Source organism: Plecotus auritus (assembly GCF_963455305.1).
Source record: "Plecotus auritus genome assembly, chromosome: 7".
NCBI lineage: Eukaryota > Metazoa > Chordata > Mammalia > Chiroptera > Vespertilionidae > Plecotus > Plecotus auritus.
In genome coordinates this window covers 15,641,213-15,662,172 of record NC_137774.1, presented here as the reverse complement: position 1 = coordinate 15,662,172, position 20,960 = coordinate 15,641,213, and the positions used below count along the sequence as shown (strand labels likewise).

The 20,960-nt window shown below is 42.3% G+C and overlaps 1 protein-coding gene across 1 annotated transcript; it reads right to left on the bottom strand.

Annotated features, from left to right (window-relative positions):
- Positions 1 to 534: 534 nt before the first annotated feature.
- Positions 535 to 20,441, bottom strand: LSM12 (LSM12 homolog). The gene is made up of 5 exons (XM_080680096.1): positions 20,181 to 20,441; positions 18,027 to 18,160; positions 4,472 to 4,581; positions 2,974 to 3,100; positions 535 to 2,196 (listed from the first exon to the last, which is right to left on the bottom strand). The coding sequence occupies exons 1-5, from the start codon at positions 20,404 to 20,406 to the stop codon at positions 2,104 to 2,106; spliced, it is 690 nt and encodes a 229-aa protein (XP_080536222.1). The 5' UTR covers positions 20,407 to 20,441; the 3' UTR covers positions 535 to 2,103.
- Between the last annotated feature and the right edge of the window lie 519 nt (positions 20,442 to 20,960).

Here is a 20,960-nt window from a genome sequence, read left to right as displayed (position 1 = left end):
TGCTTCAAGTCCCCACACACGACTTCACAAACTAAAACAAGAGTCAAAAGTGCTTCCTACCAGAAACAGTACTGTCTCCCACTCACAGACCTAGAGACTAATAGGGAGGAAATGATAATACAGGCATGAGACAGAGAGCTTCCCCCTGGGCTTGCTATTTCCCCCTCATCACTTTCACTCCTTTAATCGTACCTCTTAGGTTCTCTAGATCTTGCAAGGTCTCTTCTCTTTTCCCTTTTCCAGAAGTCTACATTTCTGTGCATACTAAATCAAAGGCATGGTACTTCAAATAGTTTTATGCATGTACCCAGCCTCTTTATTCTGCTACTCCACTTACCCACAACTCCCAACCCTGGATGCCCTTCTTAAATTACACACTTCGTACCGTATTTCTGGATGAATTCTCAAGGAGTGGAAGAGAGAGGGTTAAGAGTAGAAAGCAAAGAAACTTAATGGAAAAGTCAAACCGAACACACATACTCTCATATCCTCTCCCTCTGGGGCCTCTGAAGATACACAAATCCGAGACATGAGTGATGGTTAAAAAAAATTTGGGTTTTTATTGTTTTTTGCTAAACAATACTAAAAAAAATTTCATTTTGAAGGCAGGGCTTGAATTATTTAATTTTGATCCATTTATTTAATTAAAAAAAAAAAAGGAAGGGGAAAAAGATCATGGCCAAAAAAATAGTAGTTAACCCCCACCCCACCCCCAAAGCTCTAGCCAGTCACATGAGCATCACCCACATCCCACTCAGTGCCCGATACTCAGATGGTGGCACACTCTGCCCCACTGGACGGTCCTAAAGGCATGGGGACAACAGGTGCCAGTTTTGGCTCTCAGCAGGTTATCAAACCAGACAAACTGGTGGGCTAAAGTCCAGAATTCTTTTCAGGTTTTTTGCCCAATGGCTGAGCTCATACAAACTGTCATAAGCTTGTAAAATTTAAAGGGAGTGGGCATGGGCATAGAGTAGGAGGTTGTCAGAAGAGAAACTATAGGCAACCCAAGCTTTCTTCTGGGCTGTTGACTCTGGATACACACTTAAAGAGAGGTGGAGATCGGTGGACTCCAGGTTTCTGATAAAAGAATATCATCCCTCAAGGAGGAGCCGAATGTGCCATGCAAAATAGTTCTGCAGAGGACACTGGAGAAAAGGGCAGCTGACGCTCTCATGTAGGAGACAGGAGAGTAGTGAGGAGGTTCTTCTAGTACCGTGAAGTAAGACAAAAGGCAGAAGGAGAATCCTGAGGTTTCAGCCAAATGTGAGACTGGTACACACACAAAGACTAAAAGCCATCAGGAACCCTCAAAGCCAACTCCCACCTGCACACATTGGCTCTACAAAGTGCTGCCGGAGATTCCTGCTGTGAACTAAGTCAAGTTAGTTGCCTGGCTATGGGTGGTAGGGAGGGCAATACATTTTTATTTTCAGAGGGATGAGGTGGGAAGAGTGGCCATGATCTAGTAAAAAGAGACCTGCAAGAAGCAGAAAATATTTAGAGAATATTTTAATATATATTTTCATATATATATTTAAAGTTAAGAAAAATAAAACTAATTCAAGCCATGCCCTGTGCAAAAAAAGAAAAAGAAAAAAAAAAGGGGGGGGGGGGGGCGCGGAATTTAAAGTGAGACCTCTGTCTGCTGTTCTCAACTTAAGTATCACAGTCAGCTTGTTACTTTTATTTTGGAAGATGTAAAAGTTTCTTTCAATCATTCACAAGGTAAGTGTAGCCACTTGTAACAACAGAATGACATGGACAGACTAGGAAATGAAAAGTCAGAGGTGAAAGGGTAGAGCCAGAAAGAAATTTTCAAAAATAAAATTAACAAGGTGACTGTTCCAGAAGGGAGCTGTGAAAAGGACAGGGTGGACCAAAGTCTGTTAGTCAAGTAATGATTCAACTTTTAAATTATTCTCTTGTTCTTTTTGTTGGGTGTTTTGTTTGTTCAAGTCTAAGATTTAGAAACGCTGACCCTTTGTTAACAAGAGCCAACAGGAAATATAGGATCCCTTCCCTCCCCCGGCCTGCCTCCGCTGAAGCCACCACCATCGCCTCCTTGGCTGGATGCTGGAAGAGTCCTCCATGTATGTGGACTCAGGATGACAGGGCAGCCTCCTTCTGTGGTTGTTGGGCTTGTGAACGCTGCAGTATCTTTTGGCTTTCCACATCTCTAAAATGTTTTTCAACCTGAAAGAGACCAGTCAGCCTAGGTCAGAAAAGGAGTTAGGCACACAAGGCCTCTCAAACAGTCCACTCCAGGTTTCGACAGCCCCCTCCTGGCTGACCAGCCCACAGATTATTCAGGCACCTTTGCTTTTGCTGTCTGTTGGGGGGTGGGGGGTCTTGTTTCAGCCACAATTTTTGCAGCTTCAGCTAAGATTGGCTAAAATAAGATGAATCTATAAACTAAAATGGAAACTGAAAAGAGATTATTATGATCCAAAAATCCCTCTCCCCTCTTCAGACAAGTACAGAACAGAAAGCTGGTGGGGAATTAGTCTTAAAACTTTTTACATTCACAATGTTGGTCTTTCAATGCTGTTTGTTTTTATAAATGCTACAACTCAATCTAAAAAGTCAGGTGACATATGCAGGGTCAGAGACACCAATGGCAACTGATTTATACCAACTAGCCCTTCCTGAGAAGAATCCTGCCTGAGATGAGAGGAACTGCTCAGGCCAATATCATGCAATTTCAAAAAGCCACACATTACAAAGGACCATACTGCAAATGACCACTCGAGTTATTCCACAGTACCCAGTGGTTCCACCCCTGCAGGAGTGTCTAAGCCACAGCTGCAGAGCAGCACACTGCATGGAGGCAAGGTGGCAAAGCAGGGCTATTCACAAGGTGGCTATATCAGAGGAGGCAGGAATTGCAGCACACTGTCCTGCCCTGATGCTGGAGGGTGAAGGCCAAGGAATCATTCTCTACTTAAAGTTTCATGGCTCCTTTATACTTACTATTTTGCGTACATGGCTCAGTGCACTGCCCTCTTTGCCTTTACAGTTTTCCACTTGATATGGGGGTGTAATAACAACTTCTTCCATGACTATGATGTTTTTTTCTTGCCATTTACAATCTTTAATGCTGGAAGGAAAAGAGAACAGGTGAAAGTTACCTCTTGCAGGCATCCCACACCTCCTGCTGACCCCAAGTTCCCAGCTCACCACTCAGGCAACACTAGCTGCCAGCAGCCCATGAGGAGTAGCGGCCAAGAAACATTTCTGGGTATCACTGGCTAGGAAAAGCAATGAAACTGATGCACATTTACTCTGAGGAGGACCCAGAAAAGTTGCTCTGAAGCATTAGGGACCTGGAAACCCAAAGAAAATTTAGTGGCAGCCCCAGAAGTCCAAACAAAATTGAGTTCAGCTAGGCTCAGGCCACTACATTCAACCTGAGTAGCAGCCAGAGCAGGGATTGGTATATTTTTTATATAAAAGGTCAGATAGCAAATTTCTAAGCTTTGAAGCCATACAATCTCTGTCACAACTACTAAACTCTGTCACTGTACCATAAAAGCAGCCACAGATGATATATAAACAAATAAGCAGATGTGGCCTGCTGGCTGTAGTTTGCCAACCTTTGACCTATGGAGAAATGGCACCTTTAGAAAGAAAGAACAAATGCCCCATCTTATTGTGATCTGTACTCTGCCCGCCACCTAAATGGAAGCTGCTCCTCAAAATGGTCCCTCTCAATTATCAAACAGCTGGGCACTTGCTAGACTGGGAAAACCCATTCCAGTTCACACTTTGGGAAACCCAGGACAGCTGATACTACTAAGAGAATTCCTTCACATACCTGTAAATGTTCAGAGACTCACACCATGGACTCAAACAGCTCTGATGCCAGCTGCCATCTGTGCACCAGACCCAGGTGGTTAAATAGGGTAACAGAAGGCAGCAGGGGGGAGGAGGAGTGTCAAATGTTCAGTTTTTCAGCAACTAGGGAAGCTAGTGGAGTCAAATGACTTCTGCTGTGACAAAATGTCTTTTAGAAGGTGGTAATAAAGTGGCCTTCTGCTCTCCCTAATTCCCTATATTCATCCCAATGTACCATCGGGACGAGCAAAAGAGATATAACTTTTCCTTAACAAAACTGCATAAGCTTTTAGAGAAAGGTACAAGATAAAATAATAAAAGACAAACAGATCACTAGTTTTAAATTATGGAATACTAGGTATGGAAGGGACCCTTAGGGATAACCTAATTGAAAACTAAGTCTTGCAGATGAAGAAACTGAAGCCCAGAGAAACAATTTGTCCACAATTACCCCATTTTTCTGTATGGAAAGGCAACAAGTACTCCTATCCCTGGATGTCGAGGTATTGCTAACACACTACCCAGCTTCCCTGGTGACTTTCAGGAACACAACTACCTGAAAGTCAGCCACCAGACAGCACAACCCGGCAGCATCACCCCCCGGGATAAGGGATCTCTATGCTCCCCAACTCACGTCTTGTGAATGGTCTGGAAGAGCTGCTGGCCCTCTAGGGAGACACCAGCGCTGATTGCATAGGCCTGGCTCAGCTTCTCCTCCTTCTCTGTCCGTGCTTTGCTGGCAAGCTAAAGTGGGGGAGAGGAAAGAGACTCAGAAAAGCATTCACCTTCATTCTTCCCAACAGTCAAGCCAAAATTGAGGAAAGGAGGCCGGAAAAGACAGGTTTGGGTAGATTCAGTTTTCTCAAAGATCAAAAGTGAAACAAATACACACAATATACCTGAATAATTACTGCTTTTCCTGGCAAATATTCCTTCCTCCCAATGTTTTGAATGTCTACCATGTGCCAGACATTTACTATGTTAAACTAGAGATACAGCATTGAAGGGAGGGAGTGGAGATTAAAACTATAAACAAAAATATAAACAAGGTTAACTTTACACAGTGCTAAGTGCTAGGAAGGAAACAGAGCAGGGTAATGTGATAGATGATTGTGGAGCTACCTGATGGGAAAGTGGTAGTCAGAGTTAAAAGATAATACAAACATTTTTATGAAAGGCGAGAATTAAGAATATTTATCAGCTACTGTGCTAGAGCCTCGGGTTTAGAAATTAATGTCTCATCCCTGCCTCTGAGTTTCAGAGACTCTCTGAGGGAGGAGGGGAACTGAGCACAAAAAGACTCTACCTTTCCAGCACCATTATCTGTGCTCATACAGGGAACCAAGACTCAAATAAACCTAAACCTGGATATTGTCCATCTTCAGCTTGAACTGAAGAGCGGTCCTGCTCTTTAGAAAAAGGGCCAGCATTTTACTTCATGTCAGTTCCTTACCTGCCATCTAGTGAAACAATCACGAACTGATCAAACAAAATTCTACTAAAATATAGGAAATTCCTCCGAACAGGGGTGGGGCCCCTGTTGATCCTGTTGGTCCTCTAATACATTTTTTACCCCCACCCCACCACTATTGGTTGTTAGAGACTTGGAGTACAAATCTGTTTGAGTATAAGACAAAACAAATAGGCTGGACAAGATGGTTAAAACAAAAGACAGATAATGCATCTGAAAGTCAAATGATTGAGATTTTCAGACACATGAACAGCTTAGTATATTGATGCTGCAGCACAAAAAGACATGTGCAAACATACAATTTGTCCTGAAACACTAGCTCCTTAAATACAAAGAGAGGTAATCATACCTCCAGCACATTCGCAAAGTACCTAGATGCTTGGAATTCTTAAACATTTGTATTCTGTTTTAACAGTGACCCTTCAAACCATAAACCAAATACTGTTCTACTGGCGGAAAAGTAAGCAAAGTATCTAACTGTTTGCTAGTAAAATGAAGCACTTTATTGAGGCATGGGTTTGACTATGAGGGTGAGAAAAGGAGGCCTTCAACTGGATTATGAGGAACTGGGGAGTCTCATCCCTGCATCTGAGTTTCAGAGACTGGCTGAGGAAGGAGGGGAAGTGAGCACAGAAGAGCGAACTCAGAAACACTATCATTTCAGTCTCCCTAAATGAAAGAGGGAAGAAAAGCCAAGACTCTGCAGTGATTTGAAGCCAGAGCTCCATTTTCACATGGTCCCCAGGACATGGAGAGAGAGAGAGAGAGCAGCAGTAAATAATCTTCAAGCCCAGTCCTGCCATTTGGCCCCACCAAGCTACAACTTCACAAAGAAATAAATGCACAGGGCTGACAGCAATTCTGAGTAGTGACAATCCCACCTGTAGCAAGAAAGCACGCAGTTTCTATGGAAAGAGAACTGTTGGTGGTATATTTTAAGTGACAACAAGCAAAGCTTAGTCACCAAGAAAACCCTGGTAACCGTTTTCTTGAGTCTCACTTTCCCAACAACCCTGTAGAAAATCTGAAGTCTCCAAGGAAAGAAGGAAAATCAGAAGGGCAGCAGAGCTTCCCTGGATTAACCAAGCTCCTGCAGAGCTCCTGGGAAGCGCCTGGTGGTCAGGCAGATGTTTACCCCCATGAGCATGCAGGAGGATCTCACTTTGAGGTCTCTTTAAAAATGTTTATCCCTGAAAACCAAAGCATCTCCCAATGTTGGGTCAGACAAAGCCGCTCCTATAAAGCTTGTAATAATTACATAGTCTGGGTACTCAAAGTAAAATATCCTTGCCACCTCCATAGTAGGTTAAAAACATAACATCACCCATTCAGTAAGAGAGAAGAGTTGGCTCAGAGAAACCAGGTATTTATGCAGAATGTTTAAGAATAGAATTCATAGCCCTAGCTGGTTTGGCTCAGTGGATAAGAGCGTCGGCCTGCATACTGAAGGGTCCCAGGTTCAATTCTGGTCAAGGGCACATGCCTGTGTTGCAGGCTCCATCCCCAGTAGGGGATGTGCAGGAGGCAGCCGATCAATGATTCTCTCTCATCATTGATGTTTCTCTCTCTCTCTCCCTCTCCCTTCTACTCTAAAAATCAATAAAAATATATTTAAAAAGAACAGAACTCATAAATCAAGCTAAAAGAATTTCAGGGAGGGGAGCCATTTTTTGGTAGAGGCAGAATAAAATGGATATAAATTTCAGCCAGAAGTGATTAGTTTGGACAACCTGAATAGCAGCAACACAATGGTTACAGAACAATTATTTCAAAATACACTCCCCCCAAATACCAGTTGCACAATCTCTTCTAAAGGCTCTGAAAGCAAAGGAGAATAGATGATTTTCCATGTCAACTCATAGTGCGAACAGATCCCAAATGTTAAATGATATAAGGGAGAGCCTTGGAAAAGTCAGCAGAAATCAGTGTACGTTGACTGTATTTAAATTTGCTCCAATATCCTCTACCTGTACCTACAGTTGTGCGTTGGGCGGACTGGACTCACAGCAAACCCTGAAAACTACAGACTATATTTTCATGGCAATCTGAAAAATGCTTGTATCTGCGATCAGCTTTCACCAGGAACTGTACGGGGTAAATTTCTTCCACAGAGGACCCCATTGGCTAGGCACAAGGAAGATTATCCTCGCAAAAAGAATCTAAAAGTATTTCTTCTCAAAATTGGGAGTAAGAGGGACATTACTTTGTTCTTTTATAACATGTTCCTAAAAACTGATGAAAAATGTGGATAAGCTTCCTTTGGTAAAGCAAGTGGCTATCACTCTACGCTCATTAGCTGTTATACAGATCTAAATTTCCCCACATCATATTTTTGTAAATTAACACATATCTGTATATGGTTCACTTATTCTAAGTTATTAAGTTTATGGTCATTGTCAAACTGCTAGAAGGAACCAATAAGCTGCACTTAGTAGAGAAGGTGGGAGGGTCATCAGGACCCACCTTAGCTTAGAAGGGTGGGTCAATTATGAGGAGTACAATTTTTCCCTCCTCACCCGAGGATATGTTTTATTGATTCTTTTTTTTTGACAGAGGGAGGGAGGGAGGGAAGGGGAGAGGGAGGGGGAGAGAGGGAGAGAGAAACATCGATGTGAGAAACATTGATTGGTTGCTTCTGGTACATGCCCGAGGAGGGGTCAACCCCCCGCCCCAAACCTGGATTATGTGCCCTGACCGGGAATTGAACCCATCACCATTTGGTGTACGGCACGACGTTCCAACCAACTGACACACTAGACAGGGCAAGATGACAATTTTTTAAATTCAATGACTAGCACCATACTACATTCAGTTTCAATGCGAATATGTAGGCTGCTGGCATCTCCCAATCAAAACTGAAGCACTATGCCGTTAGAATATCAAAGAATATTAAAGGAACCAACTTTAAGAGTACACTGGGTTCAGGCAACCGAGAAACACAAACCTACCAATATTTGTTACTAATATGCATGTAGATTAATTGAAACGACTGCACAAGACAGCTTGTACTTACCTGCCTCTCTTTTTTTTATGTTGTGTTCCCCAGTAAAAACAGTTATTCCTAGTCTACTAACCTGTGCTTCTTCCTGTGGCCATTTTACATATAGCACCTTGATGTGGGCAACAGAGATAAGTGCATGAACTTGATATCAAAGCACATTAATATTAAAAGGCTTCTAGTGATGCCTGCTGTTGGCTACCCCTTGAGTCAATGAATTAATGAACACCAACGGAACACATCTCTTGCTGCACTCAGTGACATGAAGAGGAAGCAGACACAACAAAATCCAAACAATATACACTCCATCTTGTTATTTAGTAACCAGCTAGGCCATTTTATTTCCACACACCCAGTCCAAGAGAGCACAGGTGCTGTGGGAAATCCAGAGGGATTCTTACTGCAAATATTTAGCAGGCTGTGACAGCTGATACAACATGGGAAGGAGAGCCCAGAGAGGAACCTGCCCGATGTGACCTACTGACTCCAATAAGCCACTCAGTTTGTCTTCTATGTGCATCCAGGCCTTCCACCAGCTGCCCTCACAGAAGGGTTAGGAAGCACTGCAGCTGCCGGTGCTGCCTGCAAGGCTGGTGGAGGCTGAAGGATGGCGGACCAGAGCAGCTAAGAACAACTGTCATCCTAAGGGCCCATGCTTGCTCCTACTGTTTCAATTCTGAGGTGCACTCTTGGAAAGCCCTCATTCTTAGCAACAAGCAGTCTCTTAAAAAGTATTTCTTCCAACCCAACTGGGTGGTTCAGTTGATTAGAGTGCCCTCATCACATACACAAAAAGGTTGTGGGTTCGATCCCTGGTCCGGGTGTGAATGGGAGGCAACTGATGGATGTTTGTTTGCTTCTCTCTCAAAATCAATAAACATATCCTCAGGTAAAGATTTTTAAAAAAATGTATTTCTTCCAACTACCAATATCTCCAAGACTTCTTATTCCCTAACTGAAAGCTCCTATCTGAAAGTTTCTAATAAAACTATTCTTTACAACCTTGGATAGTTGGGAACTAAAAGATTGAGTACCCCACCTGAAGTTGTGTTCTAGAATACATAAAAATTAATCAAAACATTGAACCAAACACCGGAATGGTGGAGCAAAAAAGGCCTGGTAGTGAACACTAAAATTCTAAGAGCTAAACTTGTTGAACAAGAGTTTACTCCATGGTAGGCACCAATCTGCACACTTGGCATGTAGTAAGCATTTTATCTGCACAACAATCCTATGAAATAGGGACTAAAATTACTCCTACCAAATAGATGGAGAGAGTAGGCACAGCTGTTAAGAACTTGCCCAAGTTTACCAAGCTACAAGTGGGAGAATGGATTTGAACCCAGTCTGATTCTGGAGGCTGTGTTCTTAACCCTGCACTACACTCAAACAGTTCCACCTAAGAGAAACAAGCCTAAATTATTGTTGAAAATAGTTATAAATTTGAATGAAAAGAAAATATTTTTAAGAGAATAAATATCTTTTTGTTGTTAATCCTCACCCGCGGATACTCTTCCATTGACTTTTAGAAAGAGTGGAAGGGAGGGGGGGAAAAAGAAACATCGATGTGAGAGAGACACATTGATTGGTTGCTTCCTGCATGCACCCCAACCAGGGCCAGGGATCAAGCCTGCAACCGAAATATGTGCCCTTGACTGGAATCAAACCTGGGACCCTTCTGTCCACAGGCTGACACTCTATCCACTGAGCCAAACCGGCTAGGGCGAGAATGAATATTTTAAGACTCAGCTGCCATCATCTCTTTTTAAAAAATCAGTGAATTCTGGCATTCCCATCAATGTCCCCAGTACAGAACACAATTGTCTGCCTGTCAGTGAAGGGCCTCTCTTTTCTGAAAAGGGACCCAATCTCACCCTAAACCTCAAGGACATCCTTTATTTCTTTTGTTAAAGGTTAATTCACAGGAATGCTTTCAAGAACAGATCCTGTGTAAGAACGCATTTTAAGTCAATACTGACAGGCATTCCCTAAACAAGCCTAAATTATTGGGTCCGTCATTTTCTGATGTGCCAAGACTAGAGAAGTCAAACAACTCTCCTAAACTAGAATGTTAAGATATGTTGAGTGCTTTTAAGTATGATGAATAGCTCAAATCCAGGGGCTACAGCACCACCTCAATCTCCAGACTTTAACATGATACTTGTCAAACCAGCATATTGTTGCTGTACAATACCGACCAGCCTCTTGTCAGTCAGTATATGCTATGGGCAAAGTTTTAACTTTCACAGGTAGTTTGCCCACAGCCTGTGAGTCATCTTGGGCCAACCACCTGTTTTAGTTAAGTTTTATTGGAATGGCCATGCCCATTTATTTATATACTAGAGGCCCAGTGTACAAATTCATGCATGGGTGGGGTCCCTCAGCCAGGCCGGCATTGGGGCAGATCGGGGCCCTCTCACCCAGTCCCAATCTGATCAGGGTCGGCAGGCGGGGATGGGGGGGGTTGGGGAGGAAGAGGGACCGCTAGAGGTTGGCTGTGGGTGCAAACTGACCACCAGGGGGCAGCGCCTGCCCCCGGTGGTCAGTGCACGTCATAGCAACCAGTCGAGTGGTTGACTGGTAGTAACAGTCACTTAGGCTTTTATATATATATATAGATTATCTATGGCTGCTTTTGCTACAAAGGCAAAGTTGAGTAGTTGTGACAGATAATGTGTAGTACACAAAGCCTAAAATATTTACTATCAGGATCTTTATAGAAAAAGTTTGCTTCCCTTATTACAGCACCTTGCTCACACCTCCACTAACACTGATCCTGCCATATTGTTACCATTAAGATAAGTGTTGCTGTCCCTCACTACTCCCAACATGAGATTCTTAAGGGCAAAGGCAGTGACTTATTCATCCTATATTCCTAGCACCTGGAAGGGAGGGGAAGAGAGAGGGAAGGTGGATAAAAGGTAGAGAAATCTTGACTGTTAGTGATTCATAAAAGAGTTCCCAGAAGTTAAGTGACTAACACAGGTCACACAATTCATTAGCAGCCCAGTTGTAAAAAGAACCCGGTTCTTCATACTCCCCACATTCTACCACACCACTGTTAGCTCCTGGCATACTAGGTAGGTCCTTTAATTTTCTAGTTGAAGTGAAATTTGTTTGCTCTCTAGGATAGTTTCTGGTACTTACCAAAGTTAGTCTCAAAATTCCAACCTCCATGCCTATTCTCTGCCAGGGAAATTAAACCAGTTAAATGCCCCCTTCTTAACACTAGAACAGATGCCACTACTGACCCAACAGTAAAGTCCTTATTTTGATTCATCTCTGTGTCAAAGAGGTAGAGTGCAGAGGTGGCTGCAACAGCACACCTACGGCACCCAGTGTACTTGGGCTCAGCAATTTGTCTTTTCAGGCAGACAGTTGCTCTTCCCAGATCCCCATAATATCAAGAAAGCTCCCTTCAGAACCAAATCCTTGACCTAATGAGGGAGAGCCCTCAGTACTGAGTCAGCTGGCTGCCATGCACTATAGCCTAAAGCACTGTACCCCCAACTATGGCTGTCAGGTTGACCCCAAAGTTGGAATGCCACCGAGTGTGATCTGCTTCAAAAGGCTAATGCTTTTTTTAAATGGCAACCATTCTACCTCTCTGACTTCATCTGACACAAACACTACTTATCATGCCCTATCACTCAGCAGCGATGAACTCTTCCTCTTCACCCCCCACTTGTATATTCATAATACTTCTGTTAAGGAAAGAGCCGTCTGCTCAAAGCCAGGTGCAAAACTTACTGGTGGACTCTAACCTGGAACTGTGGCCTTGACAACATATTCTAATTAAGTGAACCAACAGGTTATATAGTATAGCTTCTAGAAGCCAGAAAATTTTTATCTAAAAAAAGGCTTGCTTTCACTAGACAGTAGTTATTTCCCTTCCCACATTTACACATAATATAAACACCTTCTACCTCCTACCAATATACACATACCAAAACATAAGGTGGCTAAGTCATCTGATTTTCCTTGGGGATAACTCCGTATCTCAACACATTAGGGTCAAGATATATAGATCCATGAATATAGGCCACAATGCAGTGTTTATCAACTACCCCAGGAATTTACTCATGCTTGAGGATTAATCCTCAAATAACCAGAAAGTCAGAAGATTACGCTAAATCTTAGCTTTGAAAATGGTGGAACTCATACTTCCCTCAGTGTGACATCTTACCTAAAGGTAAGGCACTCATGTCCATTTCTTTTATTATTATTTTGCTGTTGCTGTTAATCCTCAACCGAGGATATTTTTTCCATTGATTTTTAGAGAGAGTGGGAGGGAGGAAAGAGAGAGAAACATTAATGTGAGAGACACACATGGATTGGCTGCCTCCCACATGGGCCCAACCAGGGCAGGGATTGAACCTGCAACCCAGGTACACACCCTTGACCAGGAATCAAACTTCAGTGCACAGGCTAATGCTCGGCCATTGGGCCACACTGGCCAGGGCATCATTTCTTTTAAAAGTGAACTTCGTGTATCGTCTTTCTTTTTTAAATGTTTTTATTGATTTCAGAGGGAAGGGAGATCCATCAGCTGCCTCCTGAACGCCCCCTACTGGGGATCGAGCCCACAACCCAGGCATGTGCCCTGAGGGGGAATCGAATCATAACCTTCTGGTTCATGGGTTGATGTTCAACCACCGAGGCACACTGTCCAGGGTATCCATTTCTTTTAAAAGTGAACTTTGTCTCTTCTACTTTCTCAGCCTTACCAAATCCCTCCACTCACTGACCCATCTCCAAATACATTTTTAGCCAAAAGTAGCCAACTCATTCTTCATTACCAGGAACTTACGATAAGCTCTTTGAATCTCTTCCTGGTTCCATTTGATCATTCACTTTATGTTTGTAAGAGGCTGACAGTTTATCTTGGATTTCAATTTTCTATGCTTTGTCCCTTTTCCTGCCGCCCCCAACACACTAATATCTCCTCCAGAAAGTCTTCTCCAACTCAGCAAAGTGATAAGAAGACTTACACCTCCTTCAATGCACTGGATCCATTTATCGAAACAAATGAATTCATCCACTTGTCGTGGCTGTGTCAATGAGTTCCTTCCTAAGAGTCTCAGAGGCTGAAAGCATAGCCTCCTAGGTTCTATGACTGCCACTCTAACCTCCAGTACTCAGGCAAGTGTTCACTTAACTATGCCACCTCATAACATTGCCCTGGAAATTCAAGTTAATTTTGGACACCACCAAGAGGTCTCTTAAAAACATCTTTTAATTATTAGATATTACATATTAATGGTATCTAATACAACTTTGACTTTTCCCAATTTGGGGTTGGCAAGTTCCAATATCTGAACAAATGCAGATCCAGTGCCAAAAAAGACGGACATGGTAATAGCACCAATGTTCTTGGCTGTCTTCCCTTTAACATACTGCTCCCCTTCCCCCATCTCGCCCCTTATCCCATAATTAAAGGAACATCAGTTGGCTACACAGAGCAGATGAGGGAGAATAAAACTAACATCTGCCAAGGCTAGTCAACTTGACCTAATCCTCAAAACAACTCTATGAGATAGGTTCTAACATCCCATTTTTACAGTGGGAAAACTTATGTTCAGTAAGATTAAATGGCAGAGAAGTGACTTTAAAAACTTCTCTGCTTGGTCCCAATGTTCCTTCTACTAAACCACACTATTCCTGACCACACAACACAGATGTTTCTCTTTACTTAGAAACATTATTTAGGGTTACAGATATTTGGTTACTAATTTCATTTTACTAAACTACTCTATAAGCTCCCTAGGCTAAAAACACAGAAGTAGAAAAACAATGGGACTTTGCCATTAAAATATCAGACCAGAGTTTAAATCCCAGCTCTATTACTTACTAGTTGTATTCCCTTAAGCCAGTGACTCATCCTCTGTTGTTAGGATTAAATGAGATGTCTAACGATTGCTAGTTCGGAGGGTGGCATGTGAAAATACTAGTTCCCACACTACTTATTAGCCATATAACTTCGAACAAGTCACTTAAATGGGTAAGACTATTTTTTCATCTGTTAAAAGGAAAAGAATATACTCTAAAGCTCACACAGTGTGGTTGTGAGGATGAAATGATATATCATAAAAAAAAATTTTAAATAAAAGAAATAAATATGGAAAGAAATGAGATGTCAAAGTTCTCTGTAAACTTTAGCACTGAAAAACATAAGGTATGGTCCCCAACAGAGCTTACCACAATGCCTTGCATAAGAGATTTCAGTAAATATTTGATAAATGCTACATAAAAGAGAACTCTGTTCATGTTGGCATGCCCCTAAATCATCTTTTGAGAGCACTATCAACCCATGTGCAATCTATCCCCAGAGAACAAGCGAAGTCAATTCAAAGGACCTTAAGAATCACCTTAATTCACCCAACCATGAGGACCCTAGGGCTCTCATCCTCAAGCAATATTTAAGCTTTCCTCATGACAGAGTAAACTAATAAGCTATATGGCAAATAAACTGAACCTCACTTATGATTGGCTTTGGTGTACTTTTGTACTTTTATTTAAATGCTTTTGTCTTATAGTCAAAAAATTTGGAACATTTTAAGAGGTACAATGTTACTGTGGAGAAGATAAAAGTGATATTCAAAACTTCCGTTACTGTGGAGAAAATGATATTCAAAACTTCCACCTTCTGCAACTCCACTGTCCTCTTCCAAGCTTCCTCTTACATCCCACTGTTGTGGATAGACATAGGACTTCTTAGCCTGCAGTGAACTGCCAATAGAAAGCAAAACAGGCTCATCTCCAATTGCTAGTTCATACCTTCTCTAGTTGGGCTGGAATTTAGTATTTCCTTTAAAAGGCCTTCTCTTCCATTTCCTGCTGGGTCGGAGTAAACAAATATACAGTTTATATCAACAGATTTAATTAAACAGAGCAATTACTACGTCAGCAAGATGAGCCAACATGTGATGGATCTTCCACGGGAAGTGGAAGTCACAGGTAGTGTTCCCCTAGACTATGAGCATCAACAGTTTTCTTTCAGGGGTCTCAGGGCACTTTAGTTCTCATCTAACATGCTTAAACAATCCTCCATTTTAAAAAACCCAAAGTCCATGCTCTTAAATGAGATGGACTTTTCATGTCATCTAAGCAACATAACAGCTGCACAGATTAGCTGTTTTCAGTTACAGCCCAGCAGGCTCTTCTAATCTCAACTAAATTCAAGAAGGAATCACAAAACAGCTTCAAAGGTTGGTTTCAAGGGAAAGCCAATATAGCTTACTCATAAACATTTCTACAAATGGAAGAATTAGAAAGAATCCAAGACAACCCTCCAACCTAACTTTCGTTTTTAGTTTGACTTTTCTTCCCAGCAAACTATTTTTCAAAACTTGGCAAGCAGGCTATAATGTAAGGAAAGTAAAGATTTATGGTATTCCTCTATCTATTACTTCCTATTTCTTTCTTGAATGAGTAGCTAAACTATTAGTTTACAACAATGCTAGTAAACAACTAAAACTGACCAGCAGAAAACAAAATCATAAAAGCAAAGATAATCCACAAACTCAATAACCACAAACTACCGAGTGGGGCAAAAGTAAGTTTACAGTTATAAGTATGCGAAACAGAGTTTATTCTTGTATTATTATTATTTTTTTAATCGGGAGATTGGACAGTTTATTTATTTACTTATAAAGTAAATAAATAAATATTTTTTAAGATTGATTTCAGAGAGGAAGGGAGAGGGAGAGATTGAAACATCAATGATGAGAGAGAATTATTGATTGGCTGCCTCCTGCACACCCCACATTGGGGATGGAGCCAGCAACCCGGGCATGTGCCCTGACCAGGAATCAAACTGTGGCCTCCTGGTTCATAGTTCAATGCTCAACCACTGAGCCATGCCTGCCAGGCATATTATTATTTATTAACTACTGTATTATTTTCCACAAGAACAACTGTAAAACTACTTCTGCTCCACCCTGTATTGATATTTGAGGTAAAATATATGAGAACTTCTTAACAATCCTACCCATACCACTCCCAGCTCTCTCAGATAATTGGTGGCACTTACAGGTCACAGAGCAGAAAATAGTATCTTGTAAATTTGAAAAAATCATCTCTCAGGTAATCTTTCTTCTACTACTCACTAAAGGTCCATTTATTTAGTGACAGACTTCATATACCATATAAATAAATACTAAAGAATAACTTAGAGCCTATTTCTCTCAACATACTAGGAATAAACTATTTCACTTGAATCTTTTAAAATCTCTTCAGCTAACAGAAAAACACCCAAAGAGTTCCTATACTCTAGTAGGAGGTACCTGACTAAGCCAGGATTTCAAAAATCGTTCTATTTCTAAGAATGGGATGTTACATATACAACAACCTTTAATATGAAACCTAAGACCCTTTTGAGATCGCTAAAAAAACATGTGGTAGTTCCCTGGAATTTGGAAAGGGAGCTCTGTATCTGCAGTAATTACATTCTGCTAGCCTCAGTTACCCTCTATTGTTTCAACTGCCCGAGTATTCCCTTGCTTTGTTCAATTCTTAGCAAACACACCATATTCCCAAGACAGGCAAGAGAACATACATTATTACAAGACTGCTCTAGAGGGAAAAACTTCCACCACACTAATTCAAGAGACTTAAGGCAGCTGCTACTAAAATCAAAAGCCTAACATATTCATTCAACAAATATTTATTAAACACCTACTCTGTGCAAGGCTCTGTATATTCAGTGATGAACAAAACAGGTATAGTTCCCATCCTGACAAAAGAAAGTTTGGTGAGATAGAAAAGTAAACAAATGGAATACAATTATAATTACAAAAAGGCCATGAATAGGCTAACGTTAGTCCCAATGTGCTCAGGGCACATTGATCTATACTTGTCCCAGTGTAAAACAAAAGCAATCCCCTTTACTCTAAGAAATGTCACAGGTTGGACTCTAAAGGATATGTCACCTTAGCTTGAAGGATAAGGTACTCTAAGAGAGAATAATGGGAGCAAATTACTTTAGCCTGGGTAACCAAAGAGTTCCTAGAAGAGGTGCCATTTAAGTCCTGATGGATAAGGCTCCAGACACTTTGGAAGGAGTGTTCCAAGTATAGGGGACAGCAAAGGCTACAACAAGTCTTGGGATAATATTATTAATCAACATGAACTTTGACTGATAGAATTGAAGAGTCAAAAAAGTAATTTGGGGGTTCCCAGAGATCAATTTGCACATCTAAAATTAAAATATCCTAAACCTCTAATTTTGTTTAGACCTCAAAATTCAAACATAAAGACCAAAATGAAGCTCTAAAGCAGTGGTTTTCAAATTTTTATAGATCATGAATCCCTGAGAATCTGAAGAATATTCATATCTCCACCCAGGACAAACATATACATATTCATGTGTGCACACATGTGCAATTTTGGGTTGCACAGGCCACACCTCTACCCAACCCCACCAATTCCAGAAGTTCACTCATAGACTCCAGGGTGTTTTTTTTAAAGCCCTCTTTCACAAAAGACTAAAGCAAGCTCTCAACTCTTTCTCTATTTGGGCATTAATATGTTTTTTAAAGTCTTCTGAAGACATCCAGGAATAAAACTGAACGTATTTTTTAAAAGGGTATCAGAACATGCAATTGTAACTCAATGACAAAATAAAAAAACAATGGACAATGTATGTATTCACTTCCAAGAGTCAATGAGACTCAATTTTCCCACCGTTTTGGAGAACCAGAACTACCCTCAAGTCCTTACCTTACTAACATTGAGTGAAGCTAGGGGAGGTGGGGTTTCTGTTCGGTCATTAATTATTTCCACTTCTGAAACATACTGTAAGTTTATGAGCAAGATGTCTGCATGGTTGGGCTTTCCACTGGAAGAGGGACATTCTGGTGAAAAAATAAAGTTAAGGAAAACAGGGGCAAGCAGAGCACTGATAACATACCAAAAGGAGCATAAAAAACACACAATTCTCACAAGGCCTGTGTAAAAGGTGTGCCTCGAGCAAGAGGGGGGAGCCTTACAAGAATCACAACTCTCCTCAGGAAACCTCTGCCTGCCACCTTCCTCCTGTTCTACCTCATAAGATCACAAGCTTTTCAAAGCCATATACAATTCAAAATTGGAAGCCTCAAAAGGATTTCTGTCACCTTCTGGCTACCAGTTTTATGGAGATGCATAATGCACTTTGAATGCCCAGGAATACCGTTTGTTTTGAACCGAATGACCCAGAAGAGGCAGTGCTTTCTGCTTTTGGTGTAATACTGCTTTTATCTGTAAAGTACTCATCACTTTTCAGATTTGACATTTCCCATTTTGCAGAGGAGAAAACTATAGCATTAGAAAAGAAGCTGACTCAAGGTGACCCAGCAAGTTAAACCATTCATTCATTCATTCTCCAACCATTTATTAAAAGCACACTGTATGCCAATTAAAAGCAGCGTAATTCCTCATTCCCAAACCCTTCCAACTAAACCACTAATGTAAAAAGTAAAAAGGTCTTATCTGGTCCAGGTATGAATTCTTGTATTTAAACAAACAAACAAAAAACGTCCTGGCCAGATAGCTCATTTGGTTAGAGCCTCAACAGGATACACCAAGGTTGCTGGTTCAATCCCCAAACAGGACACATACAAGAATCAGCCAATGAATGCATAAATAAGTGGAACAACAAATCGATGTTTCTCTCTCCCCCACCCCTCCTCTCTCCCTCTAAAATCAGTAACAAATTTTTTTTTAAATGCAACTATTCTTGCTGTATTAGTGTCAGAGGCCATCTTCCTAAGCTGTAAGTCTACGACTAGTGGTAAACTAATTAAAATACTTGCCACTCAAATGCAGCAGACTCAGTAGAAAACTTCCTTTTGAAAGATGCTAGTATAAAGGATTACTCCTAAAAAAAAAAAAAAAAAAAAAATCCAAATAAACCCACCTGTGGCTCAAATAAAAGACAAAAGGGTGGCACATTTATTACAACCAGGAAGCATTTTGTTTCCAAGACTGAATTTCCTGGAGTAATTCAGAAATCATTTCCACCCCAAGAAAGCAGGCCACCTATTCCATTCTGTTTACTACTGCTTTCAAAAGGGTAGGCGATTTCTATGGAAAAGCCAGGACTCCATGTGTGCTCGGCTGAGCAAGAGAACACAACTTACTCTCTCACCTGTAACCCACACATCCCTACATAAGTCCCTGAAAAACGTGTTCCTCTATCTGGACCAGTTTTCCAATGCAAACATCCCCCCAAACAGCAATTTTCAAATGACTGAGAAACCTAAAATTCAGCACTCCCTCCCCCGACCATGACACCACGCATACATACACACAAACCAGCAAAGCAAGCCTCTATCCCCAATTTAGATACAAACTCTGCCTTAAGGTTACTTTACCTCCGAACAGGTGAGGCCCATTTAGTCAACACCCCACCGCCTTTCCTTGGACCAAACCCATCAGTAGACACCCCCTCCTAAACTCCATATTCTTCCCTTGTCCTAAGCAGTTCCTTACTCTACACCCCCCTCCCCACTTGATTTTATCAGCCCTCCTTCCATCCGGGAACCCCCTCCCACGACAACCCGCTCCCACGACCACCTCCTCTCTGATCACTGTGTCCCCTCTCAGAGCGTTCCCACCGAAAAGCCATCCGCGTGTCAAGCCCCCCTCCACCCACCGACCCTCGCACGGGGGCCCAGTTCCCACACGGGGTGGGAGACAGAGTCCCCAAAGAGGACCGAGGGAGCCCCGAGAGGGGGAGGGGAGCTCAGGGCCGTGCGCATGCGCTACGGGCTCCGCCGTGGCCGGTCGCCCCTAGGCCCGGAGAGGGCCCCAGCCTCCGCCGTCGTCCCCCACCCCCACCACCACCACACATACACGCCGGCCCGGCCTCGGGCTCCGCGCAGGGAAGGATACTTAAAGCCAGCATTTTGGACTGGTAGTCGAAAGCTACCACCTCGCCCTGCAGCCGCTGCTCCTGGCACGTCCGGCACGACACCTGGCTCCCAACACTGAAGTACTCGCCCGGAGGAGCCGCCATCTTGGGAGAGCAGCCGCGGCCGGCGGCGGCGGCGGCGGCAGCAGCGGCGAAAGCCGGGCGCCCAGTGAGCGCCGCGACGCGACGCACGGGACGTGCTGACATCACACGCCGAGGCGTGGCCTGGTGCTGGGTGGGGCGGGAGCCTAGTGGAAGAGGAAGGAAGAAATAAAGGAGACTGAGTAATTATGTACAGCCGTGGCACAATGGTTGCAGGGTCCGTTTTAGAAGTTAAAGATAAATGACCTATGTGGAATGAAAAGGGGAAGGAGGAGGGAACTGCAGTCTTCATTATTTGTACACCTTGACATAAGAGTTTGATGAATGAACTCTGTATTTTACACGTGAGGAATCCGAGGCCCCAACGACTTAACAGGAAACTTGCCCAAATGATTAGAATATACCTAGTTACAAAGTGGTAGTGTCAAGAATATTAGCTATAGAATTAGCTAAACCGGAATCAAAATCCTAGGTCTGTCACTTGCTAAATTACATGACCTTGAACAAATTACTGATCCTACTTTTTTAATCCTCACTGGAGGATATTTTTCCCATTGCTTTTTAGAGAGTGGAAGGAAGGGAGAAAGGGGGAAGAAGGGAGAGGAAGAGAGAGAGAGAGAGAGAGAGAGAGAGAGAGAGAGAGGGAGGGAGAGAGAGAG

What these genes read in the sequence shown, in the direction of transcription:
- LSM12 (XM_080680096.1), bottom strand. Translation starts at nt 20,406, where the DNA reads ATGTCAGCACGTCCCGTGCGTCGCGTCGCGGCGCTCACTGGGCGCCCG. An exon ending in GTCCAAAATGCTGGCTTTAA is followed by an intron (nt 18,161 to 20,180) that starts GTATCCTTCCCT and finishes TTTTTTCACCAG; the next exon opens with AATGTCCCTCTTCCAGTGGA. An exon ending in TTCCAGACCATTCACAAGAC is followed by an intron (nt 3,101 to 4,471) that starts GTGAGTTGGGGA and finishes TTTTCCTTCCAG; the next exon opens with CATTAAAGATTGTAAATGGC.